The 20,015-nt window shown below is 35.9% G+C and overlaps 5 protein-coding genes across 6 annotated transcripts; 2 read left to right on the forward strand and 3 right to left on the reverse strand.

Moving 5' to 3' along the window:
* The first annotated feature begins 662 nt into the window (after nt 1–662).
* Nucleotides 663–2,607, forward strand: LOC129796436 (ATPase WRNIP1-like). The gene is made up of 2 exons (XM_055838353.1): nt 663–1,181; nt 1,436–2,607. Exons 1-2 carry the CDS (start codon nt 684–686, stop codon nt 2,564–2,566), a joined length of 1,629 nt encoding a protein of 542 aa, XP_055694328.1. The 5' UTR covers nt 663–683; the 3' UTR covers nt 2,567–2,607.
* A 1,711-nt stretch (nt 2,608–4,318) lies between these two features.
* LOC129796441 (uncharacterized) lies at nt 4,319–7,039 on the reverse strand. The gene is made up of 3 exons (XM_055838360.1): nt 6,725–7,039; nt 6,569–6,670; nt 4,319–5,093 (listed from the first exon to the last, which is right to left on the reverse strand). Exons 1-3 carry the CDS (start codon nt 6,863–6,865, stop codon nt 4,770–4,772), a joined length of 567 nt encoding a protein of 188 aa, XP_055694335.1. The 5' UTR covers nt 6,866–7,039; the 3' UTR covers nt 4,319–4,769.
* Nucleotides 7,040–7,103: 64 nt separating this feature from the next.
* Nucleotides 7,104–10,703, forward strand: LOC129796435 (bleomycin hydrolase). Of its 2 annotated transcripts, none has more exons than XM_055838351.1 (4): nt 7,104–7,919; nt 8,395–9,412; nt 10,189–10,309; nt 10,375–10,703. In XM_055838351.1, exons 1-4 carry the CDS (start codon nt 7,328–7,330, stop codon nt 10,591–10,593), a joined length of 1,950 nt encoding a protein of 649 aa, XP_055694326.1. In that variant the 5' UTR covers nt 7,104–7,327; the 3' UTR covers nt 10,594–10,703. The 2 variants fall into 2 exon arrangements, with proteins under 2 accessions (XP_055694326.1, XP_055694327.1); XM_055838352.1 differs by lacking the exon at nt 7,104–7,919 and adding an exon at nt 8,017–8,086.
* Nucleotides 10,688–12,062, reverse strand: LOC129796440 (uncharacterized protein F58A4.6). The gene is made up of 4 exons (XM_055838359.1): nt 11,935–12,062; nt 11,291–11,870; nt 11,107–11,221; nt 10,688–11,046 (listed from the first exon to the last, which is right to left on the reverse strand). Exons 2-4 carry the CDS (start codon nt 11,560–11,562, stop codon nt 10,744–10,746), a joined length of 690 nt encoding a protein of 229 aa, XP_055694334.1. The 5' UTR covers nt 11,563–11,870; nt 11,935–12,062; the 3' UTR covers nt 10,688–10,743.
* A 1,055-nt stretch (nt 12,063–13,117) lies between these two features.
* On the reverse strand, nt 13,118–17,390 carry LOC129796438 (PHAF1 protein CG7083). The gene is made up of 5 exons (XM_055838355.1): nt 17,186–17,390; nt 16,894–16,976; nt 16,688–16,815; nt 15,556–16,269; nt 13,118–15,494 (listed from the first exon to the last, which is right to left on the reverse strand). Exons 1-5 carry the CDS (start codon nt 17,256–17,258, stop codon nt 15,158–15,160), a joined length of 1,335 nt encoding a protein of 444 aa, XP_055694330.1. The 5' UTR covers nt 17,259–17,390; the 3' UTR covers nt 13,118–15,157.
* Between the last annotated feature and the right edge of the window lie 2,625 nt (nt 17,391–20,015).

Genomic DNA, 20,015 nt, shown 5'->3' on the forward strand with positions numbered 1-20,015 from the left:
TAAACACAACCCTTCAACCCCCTTCAACCATACGATTTATGATGTGACTAACTTCATTCTAAGAAATTTTCCGCAGCATGGCCGTTACACCAATTTTTGAATTCCCTTCTTCTACATTTTCCTTAATAACTTTTCTTGTGGTGGACGGATTGAGCTGAAATTTTTACACAACCTCCTCAGATAACCAAAGAACTTATTTCCAAAAGATGGGAATGGTATCTTTTATATTTATTAAGTTATAGCACGAAATATAGGGCTGGGGTCGTTCAACGACCCCGCTTGGCGGCCTAGAGGTTAATGCTAATGCTCGTTGCAATCTATTGCAGCTTTAATTTTCTTATATAGGTTTAATCTAAGTTTAGCCGTAAAATTACAAAATTTCTTATTTGACTCATTATTGTGAGCCATTTAGGACTAAAAATCGATTAAGTTAATTTTAGCTCCTTATTCGGGAAAATTTTCGGATAAAATCAACAAAATGAAAACCAAAAAATTGAATTCGATTTCTAACCCAAAGAGGTTCAAGATAAACTTAAAAAAAAAAAGAATTTTTATTGGTCATGTTTCACTTGAAAGGGGTTGAAAGGGTTAAAAGTTCGTTGGCGGCGAATTTTTCAAATGCTATGTCGCCGCCATTGCACCATTTGGCGCCAATCAGAGCGCAATGTATCTTAACCTACAAAATGTCCAGTCAAAGTGAATCCGATTGTCCTGTTTGTTTTAAGAAGTTCCCACAGGATAGCATTGAATCGCACGTGAATAAGTGTTTGTTCCTCTCGTCTAGTGAGTCACAGGATGAGGATCGGAAGCCGTCATCGAGCTTCAAGCGTCCTTTTAGTATTTTCGAGAAATCCCCATCAACATCGAAAAAAGCAAGAATTTCCACCGCAGGAAGCAGTAAAAAATCCCCGGAACTCGATGAAACGGATGTAATTGATCTGTCAGAGGAAGAAGACTCAAAGCAGGAAGTTGAGGATGCCCCACCTAAGCCGTCAAGCAGTAAAAAGCCGAAAGATTCGGTGAAATCCTCAAAGCCACTCGCTGAAGTAGTTCGTCCGGAAGTCTTGGATGATTACATTGGACAGGAGCATGTCATGAGTAAGAATGCAGTCCTGAGGACAGTTCTGGAAAAGAATGAGATTCCCAGCATGATTCTATGGGGCCCACCTGGATGTGGAAAGGTAAGCAAAATTTATTTCACAAACTTACTTAAAGTTTTGGGGCTTCTAAGTTCTTTTCTCAAAGTTTTTAATATTTATTTTCACAATATTTACAAAAAAGATTTTATTTTAAAAGAAAATTTACATTTTATGGTTTCAATGAGCTCTAATTGAAGTTTCTGTATAAAAAAAAATTTAAATTATTCTCATTAGGGTAACTACCCTCAGGAACCTTTTCTCAAGTAAATTGAAACTTACACGTCTGTTTGTTTTAGACAACTCTAGCCCACATTGTGGCAAATCAGTGCAAGCAATCGCAGAATATTCGTTTCATTAAATTGTCAGCCACAATGTCAGGCATTAATGAGGTGAAGAAGGTGGTGGAAAATGCGAAAACAGACCAAAAGTACAGGAGAAAAACTATTCTGTTCATGGATGAAATTCACCGATTCAATAAACTTCAGCAGGATACTTTCTTGCCACACGTTGAGAGTGGGGTGATTACGTTGATAGGTGCCACCACGGAAAATCCTTCCTTCAGCCTCAACTCTGCCCTCTTGAGTCGCTGTCGCGTGATTATTCTCGAGAAATTGGCCACAGAGGACATTGTAAAGATCCTCGAACGGGGGATCCGCGAGTACGATGGCATTTGCTTGGAGAAGATAGAAGGTACTGATCGAATGGATTTTGATGCAAAGCTGGCAATTGATCGGGAATCCCTGGTATGGTTGGCACAAATGTGCGATGGCGATGCCAGAATTGCTCTCAATAGCCTACAATTGGCCATTCAGACACTAACAGCAAATGATGATTGTGGCAGCGAGAATGGGAATGATGGCTTAAAAATAATCACATTGGATGCAATTCGCGAGGGTATCAAGAAATCCCATCTTCTCTACGATCGTAAAGGTGATCAGCACTACGATATCATCTCAGCTCTGCACAAATCCATCAGGGCGTCCGATGATAATGCTGCCCTGTACTACTGCGTTCGCATGATGGCCGGCGGTGAAGATCCACGCTACATCTGCCGCCGAATGGTTCGTGCTGCAAGTGAAGATATAGGTTTAGCAGATCCCAATGCTGTTACCATAGCTCTGTCAGCGCTGCAAGCTGTTCAGCTCATTGGAATGCCCGAAGCTGATTGCATTGTAGCACAGTGTGCTGTGTACCTGGCCAGAGCTCCCAAGAGTCAGGAAGTCTATCGGGCCATGATGAAATGTCGTTCGGAGGACATCACAAATTGGAAAGGGCCCCTGCCATCGGTACCACTGCACTTGAGGAATGCTCCAACGAAGTTAATGCGGGAGATGGGATGTGCCAAGGGGTACAATATGCGACACAAAGATGATTCCGGACTCCAGTATATGCCCGAAGGGATGGAAGATCGGGACTACTTCCAATGAATTTCTTTTTGACATTGTATTTCATACAATTCAATTCAATTTATTGTTTCCGTCTTTTATTTTATTTCGTCTTAGCGTTGTTTCCAATCTCTAGGACCAAACAATGGAAAGATCCTTTTACTGGTTGTATGTTCTTGGTCATTCATTGACCTATTTAACCTGCTGGCCGCCAAGACCTTGGAGCTTCCTTAGAGCGCCAAGGTGGGGTCGTTGAACGACCCCAAGAAGGAAGTCGATTTTCTCATAAACTATAAAACCGGGAACTGTCGGGTCACTACCTTTAGACTCCTTATATAGTCCTCTTGCCCCTTGCATCACAAATTCGCCACCCGGAAACACGCAGAAGAAGATATTAGGGAAAAACATTTTTCACTCATTTTTCACACTTTCTTCGTGAGAAATTTGCCACGAAGTTGACCGCAACTGCTATTTTTTTTCACTACTTCCCCACATTCCCCTCACTTCCCGCACCGTGATAAATGGCAATATTTCTCGAATATTCTTTATTGTTTTGCACATTTATATGCTTCTAATTATGTTTTATGTTGTTTATGTTACTTATTCGCGATAATTCTGACACTGAGAAGGTAAAGTGAGAAAGTAAACACAACCCTTCAACCCCCTTCAACCATATGATTTATGATGTGACTAACTTCATTCTGAGAAATTTTCCGCAGCATGGCCGTTACACCAATTTTTGAATTCCCTTCTTCTACATTTTCCTTAATAACTTTTCTTGTGGTGGACGGATTGAGCTGAAATTTTTACACAACCTCCTCAGATAACCAAAGAACTTATTTCCAAAAGATGGGAATGGTATCTTTTATATTTATTAAGTTATAGCACGAAATATAGGGCTGGGGTCGTTCAACGACCCCGCTTGGCGGCCTAGAGGTTAAAAATGTACTGGTAAGTTTCACTTACGGGCTGTGATTCTTTCTTTAAAGGCGGTCCAAGTGTGGCAAGAGAGTGTGTGCAGAGAGAAGAAATCATTTTCATACAACATTTCAGGTGCCAAATTAAAAAATTCTCATAAAATGCATGACTTATATGGGGGCTACCCAAAGGAAGGCTTTGGGGGAAATGAATACGGCTATCTGAAACCTCCTGGTATAAGGAGCCTCTGTATCAAATTTCATCGCGATCGGTTAAACGGTGTAGATTTGTATAGAAAAGAAGAGAAAAGGACGTCAATGTCCATTAAAAAATTGGTCTTGGGACATTATCCGTGTTGATCCATGGAAAATTCTTTTTACCTTTTAAACAATTTTTCTGAAAATATAAATTCATAAGAAATCTAGAGAAATTCCTTTTTTTCCTATTTCTTTAATTCCAAAAACAAAATTATTGAACCGATTTTGACAAAAACTTTTGATAATAGTTTTTGATGAGTAAAATAATACTTAGAAATTAATTTTAGAAGACATTGATAAATAAACAAAAATTATAGATGAATTTGCTAAATTCCCTTTCACATTCGTATGAAACATGTAATATTGAAACATTTAATCATTTTATCAGGATATTTATTCAATGGATACTAAATAAAAGATATTATTATGACTCAAAAAGACTTCTTTGTTATGTTCTTTGTAAATTAAACTCATTTATAACTTGGAGAAGCAGATTATTTTTAATGAATTCGGAAAAATCTTTTGTTTCACGTTTGAATCAACGTATGACCTGCTTATATCTCCATACCCTCCATGGTATGACCATGAAAATTTTAATTACCCTGAAAAAGAAAGACCATTTTGTTTTAATTTGTGTTTTGCAATTTATTTCATTATGATAAACGTGATAAACTTACAATGAAATTGTCAACAAGATTTATATATTCTCTTTAGCTTTCTTTTTGAAGAAGATTTGTAATGATTTGGAAGCGCAAATTCATAAAATATTTTCACACACGCAATTATCACGAAAAAAAGCTGGAAATTCCACCAAAAAATAGTTTTTTTCTCTCATTCTCTTACTCACAGAATCTCTCTACTTTCTCAAAATCTAACATTTTTTTTAATACATTTTGTTTGATTATCATTCTTTACCCATTGTTCATCTTCGTAAAAGTATAATATCACCTAAACAACATTATTCTGAGGGAGAAAGATGCTTCAATTAATTTAATTTTATTGAGTATACGCAGCAGGAATATGTAGCTGAGAAAGTTCTTTCGTTGTGTTTTTGATTGCAAATGGCGTAATTAACGGAGGAATTTCTTCATCTCCTTATTTTGCTCTTGCATTGAGTACTGAGCGTTTTCGGCCTTATTCAACAATGAGTCCAAAGCACCAAATTGTGCAGTCATTTTTTGCTGAATATTGAGTGATGTATCACGAATTTCTGTAGTTGTCGACATTGAGGCGTTATCCTTCATCGTATCCAATGTATCTAGAGCGCTGTTGATATCATTACCTTCCGTTGTTTCTCCTGCTGCGGAAGCTCCTCCTTCAGCATCACTTGATTCCCCACCAGATGCTGATCCAGGACGAATTTTTAGTAGATTTGTAAGACTTCCGCAAACATTCTGTGTGTTGTTTTTGAAAAAAAAAGACAATGAGGGGCAAAGTTAGTCAAAAAATTCTTATGGGGTTTATTCAGTCATTCAGCTAATAAAATTCATTTTCTACATAACTTAATAAGAAAAAAATAAGAAAAGAGAGTATAATTTTAAGTTTTATATAAATTCGTCCGTTTTGGTGTTTAAGATAACATTTCAAGGATTTTAAAACGTACTTTTAGGTCTAGGATTTTTAGCTGTGTTTCTTTCAGACACAGCTTTTGTGTACCGAGCAAAATCGAAAGTCGTCAGATCGGTCTCAAACTTGGTATGAGCACGAATTAGGGTCCCCACATTCCAAAAAACGTATGCGCCAAAAAAAAATTTTTCCGGCCGGCCGTCCGGCCGGCCGTCCGGCCGGAATCAATCGCTAAATTGCAAGAGAACGGTGATAGATAGAGACTTGCGGTAAACGGCAAAGTTTAAATATCGACCGGAAGACATCCGATTATGAGGTCAAATCCACCCCCCCACCCCCCCGTCCGCCATTTTGAATAACCTCAAAATTTTGTTTTCGCTATATCTCAGCCGCTATTATAGCTAGAGAGCTGAAATTTTTATATGTTGTAGGGGCCATCAATACCTTTCCAACGATGCCTCATTTTCGAAAATCGGTCAAGCCGTTTAGCCAATATGGCCGCCACAATTTTTCATCGAAAATCGACCATAACTCGAAAACGGCTTGACCGATTTTGATCAACCCGGAGTCAAATGAAAGATCTCAACAAACCCTACAACTCTCTAGAACATCCTAAGTTTCAAAAGTGACCGCTAGAGGGCCAAAAATCGAAAACAAAATTTTCGAATAGTTTTCGATGAATATCTCGAAAACGGCGACATAAATTTTTTTCATTTTTTGATATGTTGTAGCTGACCATATTATCTAGCTTCATGCCAAAAATGAAGAAAATCTATGGATCCGTTCTCGAGATATAGCCTTCCAAAGTTGGCATGTCACATCTCGGGTTCTACAAGTCCGATCTTGATCAACTCAAGCGCAAATGAAAGGTTTCGTGAAACCCTACAAATGTCTAGAACATTGCAACTTCGAGAAATGACCGCAAGAGGCGCTAAAATCGAAAACAAAATTTTCGAAAATTTCGAACTCGAATTTTTCGAAAATGGCGACATAAATTTTTTTCATTTTTCGATATGTTATAGCTGACTTCAAGACCTTTCAAACAAAAAAAAATTTATGAAAATCTATGGATCCGTTCTCGAGATATGGCCTTCCAAACATTTCTTAGGGTATGACTTTTCAACTTTTCCCGACTTTGCGCGTATTTAAATTAATTCGCGTTCTAGTTTGCTCTCACAAAATTGGTACACTGAAAGAAACACAGCTCCCGTAAGCTTGGTCAGCTTACCAGTACATTTTAATCTTGTGCATGAATTGCGTATTAATGGTTTGTACAACTGCAACAGTATGTGTGACGTCTTACCTTGAATTTGTTAATCCTTTGCTGTGTCATTGATAGAATACTATTCAATTCATCCATCTTCCCATGACCACCCTTTAGTTGCTCATCTTGGTGCTCAAGTTCCTTTAAAAATCATTATTTTAGGACTTTTTTAATAAAGAATTTAAATATTCTTACTTGTGCCTGTTGTGCTTCAATGTTATCACGTTCAGCCTCAAGTTGAGCCTTTCTGTTTGCCTCAAATGTCTCCCTATCGGGTGGTTCTACGCCCAACAATTCAGCTCTCATGCATTCATACTCATAAGTTCCCTCGGCCATCTTTGATTTTTTTTTAAATAATTCTTTTCTCACTACAATTTTGTAAGTTTTCTTCTTATCTCACACACGAAATCAATCCATTTTCATCTTTTTTGCGAGCCTTTTCACAGCTTTTCACACTGCACCCTTTTTTGCCAATAATTTTCTTATGCGCATGCTTGGAAATTCGCACGAAAAGCGCGCGTCCTTATGTTTTGAAAATGGGTGTCGAGTTGGGAAATATGGTGATTGCTAATACAACCGACGAATTGTTTAATGGGATGTCTGTCATTTTTTAGTCAGGATTTTTGTTTACAAACAAATTAACTCGCATAAAAGAAAGTTTTCTTTATAAATTACATAAAAGAAAGAAGTTTGGCATAAAACAAATTGGTGCATTGTGTTCATTGGTGTTTAATGTTGCTTGTGCAGAAGGAAAATTAATTTGTCATTGAAAATTAAAGAAGGAAAAACATTGAAAAGATGAGCTGTTGTATTTTAGGATGCAAAAATAATATGAAAATTCACAAAGAATTATCATTTCACATTTTCCCACATCCCGAACGGGAACCTTTTCGATACTCACAGTGGGTAGAAGCCACACGGAATCCCAAACTCAAGGGATTACCGGCAAAAGTTGTTTATGCACGCTACAGGATTTGTCGGAGGCATTTTGAAGCCTGGTGCTTCAATGGATCCTGCAAGAGATTAATGAAGAATGCCGTGCCAACGCTCTTTCTGACCAAGGACGATGTGCAGGAGGAGCAAATGATCGTTTCAGGAAATACGAAGGAAACCACGAAGAATCTCTTTGGGCATGAAAAGATGGATTTAGATCATGGTAATGATGTCCAGGAAGAGGATAAGGTGCTGGAGATTGACTACAAAGATGAGATTGAAGATGAAAATCAGGATGACTTTATCACGATTATTTCCATGGAAGATCATCTCAGTTCAAGTCCAGAAATTCAATCTTCCACCAAAACTTCCACATATCCTTGTCAGGAAAGACAGGAAGAAGATGAAAATTACTGTTCTTATTTGTATGAAGTCACAGAGGATCCTTTACTTCCTGGTAAGTTATTTTATATATATTTATTTTATTTTATTTTTTAAATATATGTAGAGCTTAAAAAGTTTTTAGAAAGTTAAGTTTTCCAAAAGCACCGAAAGATGTCTCCCCGGTACAAATTGTAATAAAGAAAAGTCAGAGTGTTGTGTGTCTCTATAAGATGAGTTTTAGTAAGTGGATAAATTTAATATTAATTTTTCTTGAAAATTACCACAATTTTCCTCCAGAAAATCAGTAGATTTTGTACCCAAAGAAATATTCTATTGAACAACAGTGAAAAAATTAAGGAAAATTCTTTAATTTCATGGAAAATTTTTAATATAAATATTGGGGGAATACGTAGCTTATCTGGGGCTTTCATATTGACCAATAAATCATTCCAATTGTCAGCGAGAGAAAGAAAGAGATTTTATGAAATTCATTCTTCCTTTATTCTCTTTGTAAAGTCTTCAAATTAATTTCTTTCTTCAATTTAAAGTCCCAATCTCGGAGGAAACGTGCGTAGGGTGGCGCGATGAGTTCTACAAATGCCCAAAGAATATCCTCGCCCAGAATGTGTGTACCCGGTATGATCCCTTCGATGTGTCGCTGTCCAAACGTACCCTGGCGACCATTCATCATGTGTTCACGCACAAGGTGGAGAATGAGGGGAAACCGGTGACGAATCAGAAGAGTTCCGGACGTTGCTGGAACTTTGCCACTCTCAACACGATCCGAATTCCCTTCATGAAGGCCTTCAATCTCGATGAGTTTGAATTCTCTCAATCGCACTTCTTCTATTGGGACAAAATTGAGCGTTGCAACTACTTCCTCAATAATATCGTGGAGACAGCTCATCGTGGGGAAGACATAAATGGGCGTCTTGTCTCCTTTCTCCTTTCGGATCCCATTTGTGATGGTGGTCAATGGGATATGGCGGTGAATCTCATCAATAAGTATGGGCTAATGCCGAAAAAGTGCTTCCCCGAGAGTTTTAGTTCCGAAGCAAGTGGGAAGATGAATGCTGTGCTCAAGAGTAAGTTACGGCAGTATGCCAAGGAGTTGAGGGATCTCGTGAAGAGTGGGCAGAGTGACAAAGAAGTTCAGCAGATGATTCAGCACCAAATGAAGGAGATTTACAATGTTGTTGGCATTTGCCTTGGGATCCCAGCGGAAACATTCACCTGGGAATTCTATGATAAATCCAAGGTGTACCATAAGATTGGACCAATAACATCACGAGCCTTCTACGAGGAGCACGTAAAGCCCATCTTCAATGTGGACGACAAGGTGTGCCTTGTCACTGATCCACGTCCCACCAATCCCTATGGGCAGGTGTACACGGTTGATTGTCTGGGTAATGTTGTAGGTGGACGTCCCGTGTTGTATAACAATCAACCTGTGGAATTGCTCATTGAACTCGTGACCAATAGCATCAAGAATGGGGATCCCGTTTGGTTTGGTTGCGAAGTTTCCAAGAGATTTGCAGGTGCTCAGGGAATTGAGGATTTAGATGTGTGAGTATTAATGCTTTTCATTGACTAAAAAACAAAATTATTTGAATTTGGCGCGTATTCTTGACGATAGCCTTGTTGTGGTGAAAATAAGCAATGTGGGGAAAAGACAGTATTTGGTGGTGAATACTGTCAAATTGTGTGGAAAAATGGAGGCAGTATTATGTTTTCTCCAGAAGACAGTATTTTCCGCATATTTTGGGTGCTTTCATTGACAAACAAAGTCAGAACAAAACTATTAAACTATTGAAATAAGATCTTAAACGACGCATCAGTGATAACCGCTAAACACTTTCAACAGAATTAAAATAGGAAGAACTGTCAGTTGGATAGCCTGACAAGGCGTTCAGTGGTTCTTATCAAAGGATTAAAAAAAGCCACAAGACAAGTTGTACATTTGAATAAATTCAATGGTTATCAAAGATCTTTTAAGAAATATTCTGGAAGCTCCACAGTTTGATAAAAATTTTAAGGATTTGTACAAATCCTTAACTGGCGTCACTGACGTTCTTGGAAGGACAACACTTTTTGATTTTCTCTAACTATATCACCTTCATCAGGTCACAATAAAATAAGGATTTACGCAAATTAATTAATACCTACTTGGTTCCTTCACGGAGGTTTTAAGAATTTTTACCTTAATTTCGTGAACTTCCCTTAACGCCCCCGGAAGAAGCAGGAAGCACCTAAAAGTTACTCCTAATTCAGGAATTTACGAGAGAAAAATTTCATTTGGGTAATTTTTAAGAATTTAATGGATATTTCTGTTAAATTTTCAGCCACGATTTTAACGTGGTTTTCGGTGTGGACATTCAGGTAACTCTCAATAAAGCCGATCGTTTGCTGTACGGTGAATCTGCAATGACTCACGCAATGACCTTTACAGGAGTATCTGTTGATGTAAGCTATTCCTTACATTCTTTATTTTATATAGAAATTCATAAAAATAAGATTTGAATTTTCAGGAAAAGGGCGTAACTACGAAGTTTCGCGTTGAAAACTCCTGGGGCGATGATCGTGGGGAGAAGGGTTATCTAATGATGACCGCTGAATGGTTCAAGGAGTTTGTCTTTGAAGTTGTTGTGGACAAGACATTGGTTCCTCCGGAGGTTCTCAAAGTATTCGATATGAAACCCATTGTTCTACCAGCATGGGATCCAATGGGAAATTTGGCAACAAACTAAATAAATTCCTGTGGCCCCATCACCTGCATTTTCTGCCATATTTTACTTTTAGCATATTATAAAGAAAATTGAAAAAGAAAATTTGAATACAGACTTTTTTGTGGTGAGAACAATTTTGTTTTATTTACAAAACTAATTAATTTTTCTTCATTAAATGGAAATCGTTGGAAGATCTCTTCGGATACGTTCCTGCTGCCCATTATGACGTTGTGAGTGTGTATACTGGAGTTTTGCCCATATTCCCAGGCACATACGGACTAGACGATCATCGGGATGGGATGCATTGGTTGCGAATGCGTATTGTTCGCGGATTAAGTATTTTGCAGCTCGTAGATGACCGCGCTGAATGAGGGAGATACTATAGTACAGCTTGCATCTGGCAATAGTGTAAGGATCACCTAGTCTTAAGGCAATTTTGAGTTGCTTCACTGAAATTTGACCAGCAATTTGGGCCTAAAAATAAGGGTTTTGAGAACATAAAATTAACGTTAAAAATTATAACATTTTGCATACGCAATTCTCAAAATCATCTCCAAGGGAAGAAAATGCTCCGCCAAGGGTCGAGAACCAAGACAGAAGATTATCCAATTCAGCACGCTCAAAAGCCAGCTTGCAAGCTATGAGGCACCTACAAAGGAATTTTATTTTATTAAAAAAAATTAAAGGATAAAAATTAAAAATTCAATAATTTTCTTACCCGGCATAATCAATGTAATTCCACTGTGGATCTCTAACATAAATTACAACTCTCGTGTATTTATTGAGATTCCCACTAACTAAGCACCTTGTTTCCCATCCTGTTTGCAGAAGAAGCAGGAAATTGTGAATTTCATAGCCATTAGCGGGGATTTTTAAAGTTGAGTCCTCAATAAATTCTTCTAAACATTTCTTTTTGAGAACTTTGTCCCTTTTAATCTTATACAAGTCCACAACGCCATTTTGATCCAATATATAAAATCGTCCTGACATTTTAGGGATTTTCTTAGAAAATAAATTTTATTATTACAAAAACCACAAAAACATTCTTATCACAATTTTTCTAAATTATTTTGCATGTAAAATAAATAAGTGTGGTTATGATTTTTTTTCATGTTTGCCAACGCCATCTGCTGGGTAATTTTAGCTAAGGGGTAAATACTGAAGTAAGGAATATAAAAAATGCGAATATTCTGAATTGAGAATATTCGCTATATTCTCACAATTCTTTTCTAAGCAACTTTCAAATCAGCCAGCCAAGTGATGGGAAACTCTTCGAGCACCACAAGTTCAAATGATTCCTGCAATTCAGAAGATCACAAATAGCTATTACAGAGGCTAACAAATCCGTACTGGAAGACTCACTGCATGCGATCTACAAAGATGAAGAACAGTACCCTGAAGGCTCAGAACTTCCATTCGAATACAAATGTTTGATTCTGCAGACAGTGAAGTAATTTGCTAAAAATTCCCAAAAATACATGCGAAACTATTGTAAGGGAGAGAGTCTCAGCGAGTGAGTCAACGGCAGTCGTTCTCCAGCTGTCGCAGGGTTAAGTCATGTTAAATAAATCGTCTGTAATTACCCCCAAGATATCTGTGTGTTTTCCCTTGGACTGGACATTACATAAGTGGCGACGAAGATTAAAGGACGAACTTGTGCAGAAAATTATGTTAAGAAAGTGCGAAAAAAGAACAAAAGTCAGTGCAAATGGAAAAAGACGCGGGAGAAATTAAAACGTCATCGGGAGCGTCCCATGGCTGTCGCTTCCCGGCAGTGTCCGAAGACGACGACATTATTGGCTTTTTCGACCATGTGGAGAGTTTTTTTAGTGCGACGGATACCCCTGAGCATAAGAAAGTGGTGTCTCTCATCGCGAACATCCCACCGGACTTTTATGCGCCTTTGAAAAAGCTCTGCCAGCCAGTACTCCCGAGTACAAAGTCCTTTGCTGAGCTGAAAAATTTCGTGTGTCACCATTATATCTAAAAGAACAATATCCGTTCGGAACGGCATAAATTCTTTTGTGCGAAGCAGAAACAAGAGGAAAGCCTAAGTGATTTCATTTTGAGGATTAGAGGCCTGGCTCAACATTGCAAATTCGGTGGCTTTGTCCCCGACAAAGTTTCCGGGGCTGCACAAATCTGAGAAACTCTCTCCCCTCTCTCCCATACAATAGAAACTGAAAAAACTCCACAAGAAAAAGCAAAAAAAACGGCAATATCAAAATAAACCGGATTTCTAGAACTCATCATTAGTCCAAGTCAAAAAGCCATGGTGATGAGAACCGTAATTGGTGCAATGTGGATGCAGAAAGTGAAAATCAATTTGACAAAAATACCCTCAATTATTAATGCCTGAGGAAGGAGAAATAAAACTCCGAAACGTCGCAGAAGTAATAAAAGAGTATTTTCTAAAGGTCAGATCCCGCGTTTGACTCCCACAACATTGTAAATTGACCGAATCTCCAACATTAACATCATTTTAGACACATAGCGCGAGCCATATTAGATCTGAAACAATCGTTAATTTTAAATAAAAAACATATTTTACTTGGTAAATTATTCACATTTATTTCAATATTAAATTTTTGTATCAATATGTTGCAAAATGTCCTTTAGAAAAAAATATGGATTCTTGTGGTAAAGGAAAAAAAAGTTTTTGAAGACAAATCAAGTTTCGTATTAGAAGTTGATTTTTTTTTTAAAATTCTGTTTTGTTTTGGGATAAAATTAATCTATTGCATAAACCAATTTAAACCACAAATATTTATTTAATACGAGAGAAACACTTCAATTGCGTTACATGAGTTTGATTAATTAATTTTAAATTGCAACTATTTTTTTTTTGGTATTTTATGTTGTTATTTTCATTTTTTTTATAGATCATTTAATAGTTAGCTGTGTTTCTTTCAGACACAGCTTTTGTGTACCGAGCAAAATCGAAAGTCGTCAGATCGGGCTCAAACTTGGTATGAGCACGAATTAGGGTCCCCACATTCCAAAAAACGTATGCGCCAAAAATAAGTTTTTTCCGGCCGGCCGGCCGTCCGTCCGGATTATAAACTTAAATTGCAAGAGAACGGTGATAGATAGAGACTTGCGGTAAACGGCAAAGTTTAAATATCGACCTGAAGAAATCCGATTATGAGGTCAAATCCACCCCCCCACCCCCCCGTCCGCCATTTTGAATAATCTCAAAATTTTGTTTTCGCTATATCTCAGCCGCTATTATAGCTAGAGGTCTGAAATTTTGATATGTTGTAGGGGCCATCAATACCTTTCCAACGATACCTCATTTTCGAAAATCGGTCAAGCCGTTTAGTCAATATGGCCGCCACAATTTTTCATCGAAAATCGACCATAACTCGAAAACGGCTTGACCGATTTTGATCAACCCGGAGTCAAATGAAAGATCTCAACAAACCCTACAACTCTCTAGAACATCCTAAGTTTCAAAAGTGACCGCTAGGGGGCCAAAAATCAAAAACAAAATTTTCGATGAGTTTTCGATGAATATCTCGAAAACGGCGACATAAATTTTTTTCATTTTTTGATATGTTGTAGCTGACTATATTATCTAGTTTCATGCCAAAAATGAAGAAAATCTATGGATCCGTTCTCGAGATATAGCCTTCCAAAGTTGGCATGTCATATCTCAGGTTCTACAAGTCCGATCTTGATCAACTCAAGCGCAAATGAAAGGTTTCGTGAAACCCTACAAATGTCTAGAACATTGCAACTTCGAGAAATGACCGCAAGAGGCGCTAAAATCAAAAACAAAATTTTCGAAAATTTCGAACTCGAATTTTTCGAAAATGGCGACATAAATTTTTTTCATTTTTCGATATGTTATAGATGACTTCAAGACCTTTCAAACAAAAAAAAATTTATGAAAATCTATGGATCCGTTCTCGAGATATGGCCTTCCAAACATTTCTTAGGGTATGACTTTTCAACTTTTCCCGACTTTGCGCGTATTTAAATTAATTCGCGTTCTAGTTTGCTCTCACAAAATTGGTACACTGAAAGAAACACAGCTCCCGTAAGCTTGGTCAGCTTACCAGTACATTTTTTTTTCTCTATAAAAGGCAAAAAAACAAGAATTCTTAATTTTGAAAAGGAGCATTGTTTACTTTAAATCTTCTTTTCAAAATATAACGAATTCATAAGGGATGGTCACGTTATTTTGGAAACTCTATCGAGCTAAAATACCATTTTGCTGTGTACTCAGTGACGTCACCGTACCACGTGACACATCACTTTGTTCACATTTTTGACAACTAGCGCCACGATTGCTGATACTCGGAATTAAGATTTAACACCGAAAAAAACAGTTTTTGATCGATTTTGTTCGCCCGAGTTTCCAAAATAACGTGACCATCCCTTAGTTTAATGGGATGAATTTATGGAAGATGAAAAGAAGTCTTTGAAATGTAATATAGGCAATATTGCGCCCAAGAAAATGATGCAAAAGTACAGAAAAAAATTATACAAAAAAAATTAAAAAAAAAAAAGATTTGTAGTTCTACTCTTTTGCGAAAAGACTGACCAACTTTTGATTATTACCAAGAATCCCGAATTGTCGTCAAGCTGAGATTTTTACCGTATCATGCGTCCGGGGCATTCGATTGGGGGGATTGACACTCTGTTGGCAACTAAGCGGTGGTGGCCAGATTTTTGGGAAAGCCGTGCATGAGTAGAGAGTGACGGATGCAATGTAGTTGTTAGGCATTACTTCGAAAATTATATCCTGATAGCCGTAGCAGAAGGTCGATCCGAAGGGATTGGCTGTATTTGTTGAGCCAGCACGATGGAGTACCACTGGGCGATCAGAGGGTTCCAGCCTGTTGCTAATTGCGTCCCATTTGGTGTATGCTGAAATACTGAGGGGTGCTGCGGTGTTGGATCCATCATCGAATGACCTATCAAAGAGTTTTTATTGATTTTCATAAGAAAGAATATTTCCCACCACACAAGACGTACTTATCAGGCTGAAGTTGAAGTTGAAATTCACATCGGTGGTACATGTTGAAGTTATAGTGCCCAGGGAAGTTTGTGTGCATAATGATCTTCTTACAGCGCTGTGTCCGTGCATCGAAGAGAATATCAATGCCAAGGGTGAAGTAGTTGAAGAAAAAATCACTACGCTTAGCCTGAGAGTGACGCGTTGCGCTGGGCGCGTGAATCTTCATCTTATCCTCACTCTTGAAGAAGACCCGATTTGGACTACCCAAATTACTCGCCACATCCTGGCAGCTGTCGCCAAAGAGAATCTCCCGTGTCATGCATTGCTTCCGTGGCTCAAGTGCTCGTCCATTGCCTTCGGTGTACAACTGCAGCCTGAGTCCCTTTGTGCCGGCTGCATTCCTCAACACTGTGGCCGATTCCAAGTACAGGTGTTGATTGTAGCATGCAAGTGGCATTGCGGGGGCACGTGCCTCAGCCACACTACCGCCACAGTAGATGGCCATCTTTGACACAACCGGGGAGGCTCCATTTGGGAAGTGCAAAGAACCCAAACCATGAGCATAGCCTGGCTGAAGTTTACTATCAACTGGGAAGTAGAAGCTCAAGCCGCGAAAATGAAGAGCAAAGAGTTGCTTTGCTGCATCATAGACACCCGGATGTGTGGCCCCGAAGGAATGTTCTATCTGCTCAATTGATGGTGCAACTTCAGGTGAATTGAAGGGCAAGGAGCTTTCAAACAGAAGGATAGCATAAATTTCTTTGTTAAAAAGCTTGTTTTCCTGAGTTTTTTGCGATTTGGCCCAGAAATGTAAACAATGACGTCATCATTGTGTTTTTTGTTTAGTACAAAAATATTTGTGTGGGTGATGAAACTTATCTGAAACGCCAAATTTCTCTACGTTTTATATTTGCTTTTGTGAATGTGTGAAAGCGTTTTGTGCTCGAGAGTTATCGTCCACAGATCGGAATATTTCGGCACACATACATTCACTAAAGCTGTTATAAAAATAAGACAAAATCGAGATGCGTTTCAGATCAGAATCTACCCACTGAGGAAACCATTTTTAACACACAAAACAATAATTTAAAAAATTCACAATATAACCAAATAAACCCTTCTCTTCCCTATTTTTTTTTGTAAACTTACCAGTACTTCAATTTAACCAATTTCATGTTGAATACTTCAATAATTTTGAGCCTCTGTACAACGGAATCAAAGATGAGCCTTATCCCATCTTGCGGTAGATTTATCACAATATCCACACCCAAAGGATTCTGTGGAAAAATGTTTAAAAACAATTTTTATTTAAATAAAAATATGTATTTTAGAAAATTATGAAATTAAGTACAAACCGTGTCAGAGTAGAGAACTTGAACACCTTTTATGACACCAACTTGCGACTGAATGATCCCCACAGCCTGAGAAAAGTGCATCCCTGTTAGGATAACAAAGAAAATTAGTAAAAATAAATAAATAAAAAAGAAAAGAAATTAGGAAATCTCATTAAAAATTCTCCAAACATTGAATATACAAACAGAATGAAAATAAAATACAATATTAAAGAAATCAAAGAATAATGGAGGGAGAATAGCTAAAAGGGCCCCAAGGAGAGCCTCCCGTTCTCCTTGACTTTTGACACCTTACCCAAAATAAATTCCCATTGTTTTTCCCCCAAATAACTCAATGATCTCTCTGGCACAACTTCAAGATCAAGCATTTTTCTCAATTTGCACAAATTTTGCAAGTAAAAATGAAAATTCTCAACACTTTTCTCGCCCTTTTTTCAACTTTTTACGCAGTTTTCCTTTCTTCACTCAAATTTTCTTTGTTGTTAATTTTGCACTCCAATCAGCTGTCTATCAAAACAAAAAATGACGACATTCTGCCGAAGATATCGGCATTTTTGAACAAATCCGCAATTTTGCTATGCTGAAAAAATGCAGAATCGTCATTATGATTAATTACGACGATTTTTTGCTGAAGATCTCTGCAATTTTTAATTGGTGCGCTTCCGAGGGTGAATAGGATTGCTTTTTGAAGAGATAGAGGTAGATTCTGATAAAATCTTTTCTTTTCTTTTCTAACAATTGAAAAGTTGCTGTAAGATTTTGACAGATGTCTTTTTAGAAAAGAAAAAAAAAAGAATTTGTTGTTCTGGAAAATAGTCAGAAAGATCTCTGAAGAGACCTGGAAAAGTAATTTTCCTTCAAAAATACGATGAAAGGTAGAAACAAAATGTCAAAATCCTATAAGATTTTTCCCAGAATACCAAAAATCTTATAACTGACGAATTGTAAGAAAAGATTTTTGTCAGAATCTACCCGTTTTTTTGTTGAAAATTTTGCGTGTAATCTGCTCACAAAACTACAAACTCTTCAATTTTCCATTCAATTTTGAGAAAATAATTAAAACAAAATGTGCGAAAATTTACTCAAAAAGTAAGAGAATTACGTTTCTGCTGTTTCCTAATGTCCCTTTTCAAATGCATGAAACATTCACGCTAATGTTTCATTCATGTTTTTTGACAATGTACTTTTATGCAATTTTTATATATTCTTTTATTTACAAAGAGATTAAAAAGATATAAAAAAAAGATTGGGGGTTAAATATCCCTTGAAAAGAAAAAAAAAATTAAAAAAAGAATTTTTAAATTGATTTAAAATAGCATTTTAATAGGCCTAAAAATTTTACATTTCTCTCTCTTTCTGCTACATAACATCATAAAAGAAAAGAAGAATCTATTGATATATTTTAGTGGAATTTTTATTTTTATTGATATTTTTATTATACAACTTGTCTGTTTTTCTTTACTCTATTTTTTGTAACTTGAAAAGAAACCAAGAAAAAAATTAAAATTCTTTACATAGAGAGAAAATGTGGGAAATGTACATTTATTCAAGATTTTTTCATCTTTAAATTTTTTTTAATTACAATTTTGACAATTTTTCCTTTTCTTTTATTATATATACATTTACAGACATTACACAATTTTATTACTTTTTCGTATTTTGAGTGATTTTTTGCTTTTTTTACATTATAATATTGTCTTAGGTGAATTTTTTTGCAAATATAATAATTAAAAATAATATAAAAAAATTAAAAAAATTTTTGAATGAGGAATGTTTGAAAAACCAAAAATAATTTCAAAAGGATTTTAGAAAATTATTTGATTTTAATAAAATTCTTAATCTTCTTTAAGATGTTTAATGAATTAAAATCGATAAATTAATATATTTCAGAATGAGTTTGACTTTCTTCCTAATTATTTCTACATTTTTATCACTACTTTTTTTCTCTTTTAATTAACTTTTACAATATAAAAGAATTTTATTCTCATCCATTTCTATACGGGATTTGTCATTTTCTTGAAATTTTCAGGATTTTTCAATAAATTTGTTGTTTTTTTTATTTGTTATTAAATTGAAAAAAAAATTCTAATAAAATCTGTGGTTTATTAAAAATAATATAGAACTTATTTAGTTATTAGAATAGTGACTGGTTTTTTAATCAAATCTTTGAAAAGTGTGGGAATAATACTAATAAAAAAGTATTAAAGGAAAACAATGAAATATTAATAAAATTATTTATGAAGACTTTAAATATCTATGGTCATGTTTAGCAGTAAAACATTTTTGTTTTGTTAATAAAATTAATTCTACTTTCCTATTTCTTTGCATTTGAGTTGAAATTTTAAAGAAAAAAATTTCTTTTGAAAGATCTTTGCAGTTTTGTCATGAAAAATATGGCTAAAATACAATTTTTAGCTAAATCCCATCTCTTTGTGCGGGACACTACTGTACCTAATACTAAAGAGTGAAAAAAAAATGATTTGAGAAAAATAAGGTTTATTCTAACATTTTATGAATTAAAAATAAAAAAACATTTGAGGATTTTTTTTGTTACAAATTTTACCTTTTTTTTTGAACACATAAATATACAAAATTGGACCAATTCTAATTGCTTTGGATTGTTAATTTTTCTTTTCTTTCTAGCGGAAAAAGAAAGAGTTTTCACTTTAATATCTTTTTACAATCTAAAACTTCAATGGATAAATTATCGTTCCTTTTTATCTCATTTCTAAAAGATTTTTCTTCAAAAGAGACCATAAAAAAATGGTAAAAAAAAATATTTGAAATCTTTTTCTGCATTGAAATTTTTTTTAAAGAAAAATTTAAAGATTTGGAAAACAATGAATTAAATAAAAATCTACAAAGATTAATGGTTTTTAAAAGAAATTAAATCGATCAGTTGGAAGAAAAAAAAGGAAATATTTTGTGAAACTAAATTAAAATCAATTCTAGATTGATTCTGTAGAAAATCTTCTAAAGGATTTCTTTTGACCAAGATAAAAATCTTTTTGACATTGACACTGTTTAAAATTTAGTACATATTTAGTACACAGTTTTAGACCTTTTATCCAAGACACACGTCTTTATTTTAAGGTTGAACTGTAATAATTCTATAGCCATAATTG

This window comes from Lutzomyia longipalpis, chromosome 4, assembly GCF_024334085.1.
Source record: "Lutzomyia longipalpis isolate SR_M1_2022 chromosome 4, ASM2433408v1".
In the NCBI taxonomy this organism is placed as follows: Eukaryota; Metazoa; Arthropoda; class Insecta; order Diptera; family Psychodidae; genus Lutzomyia; species Lutzomyia longipalpis.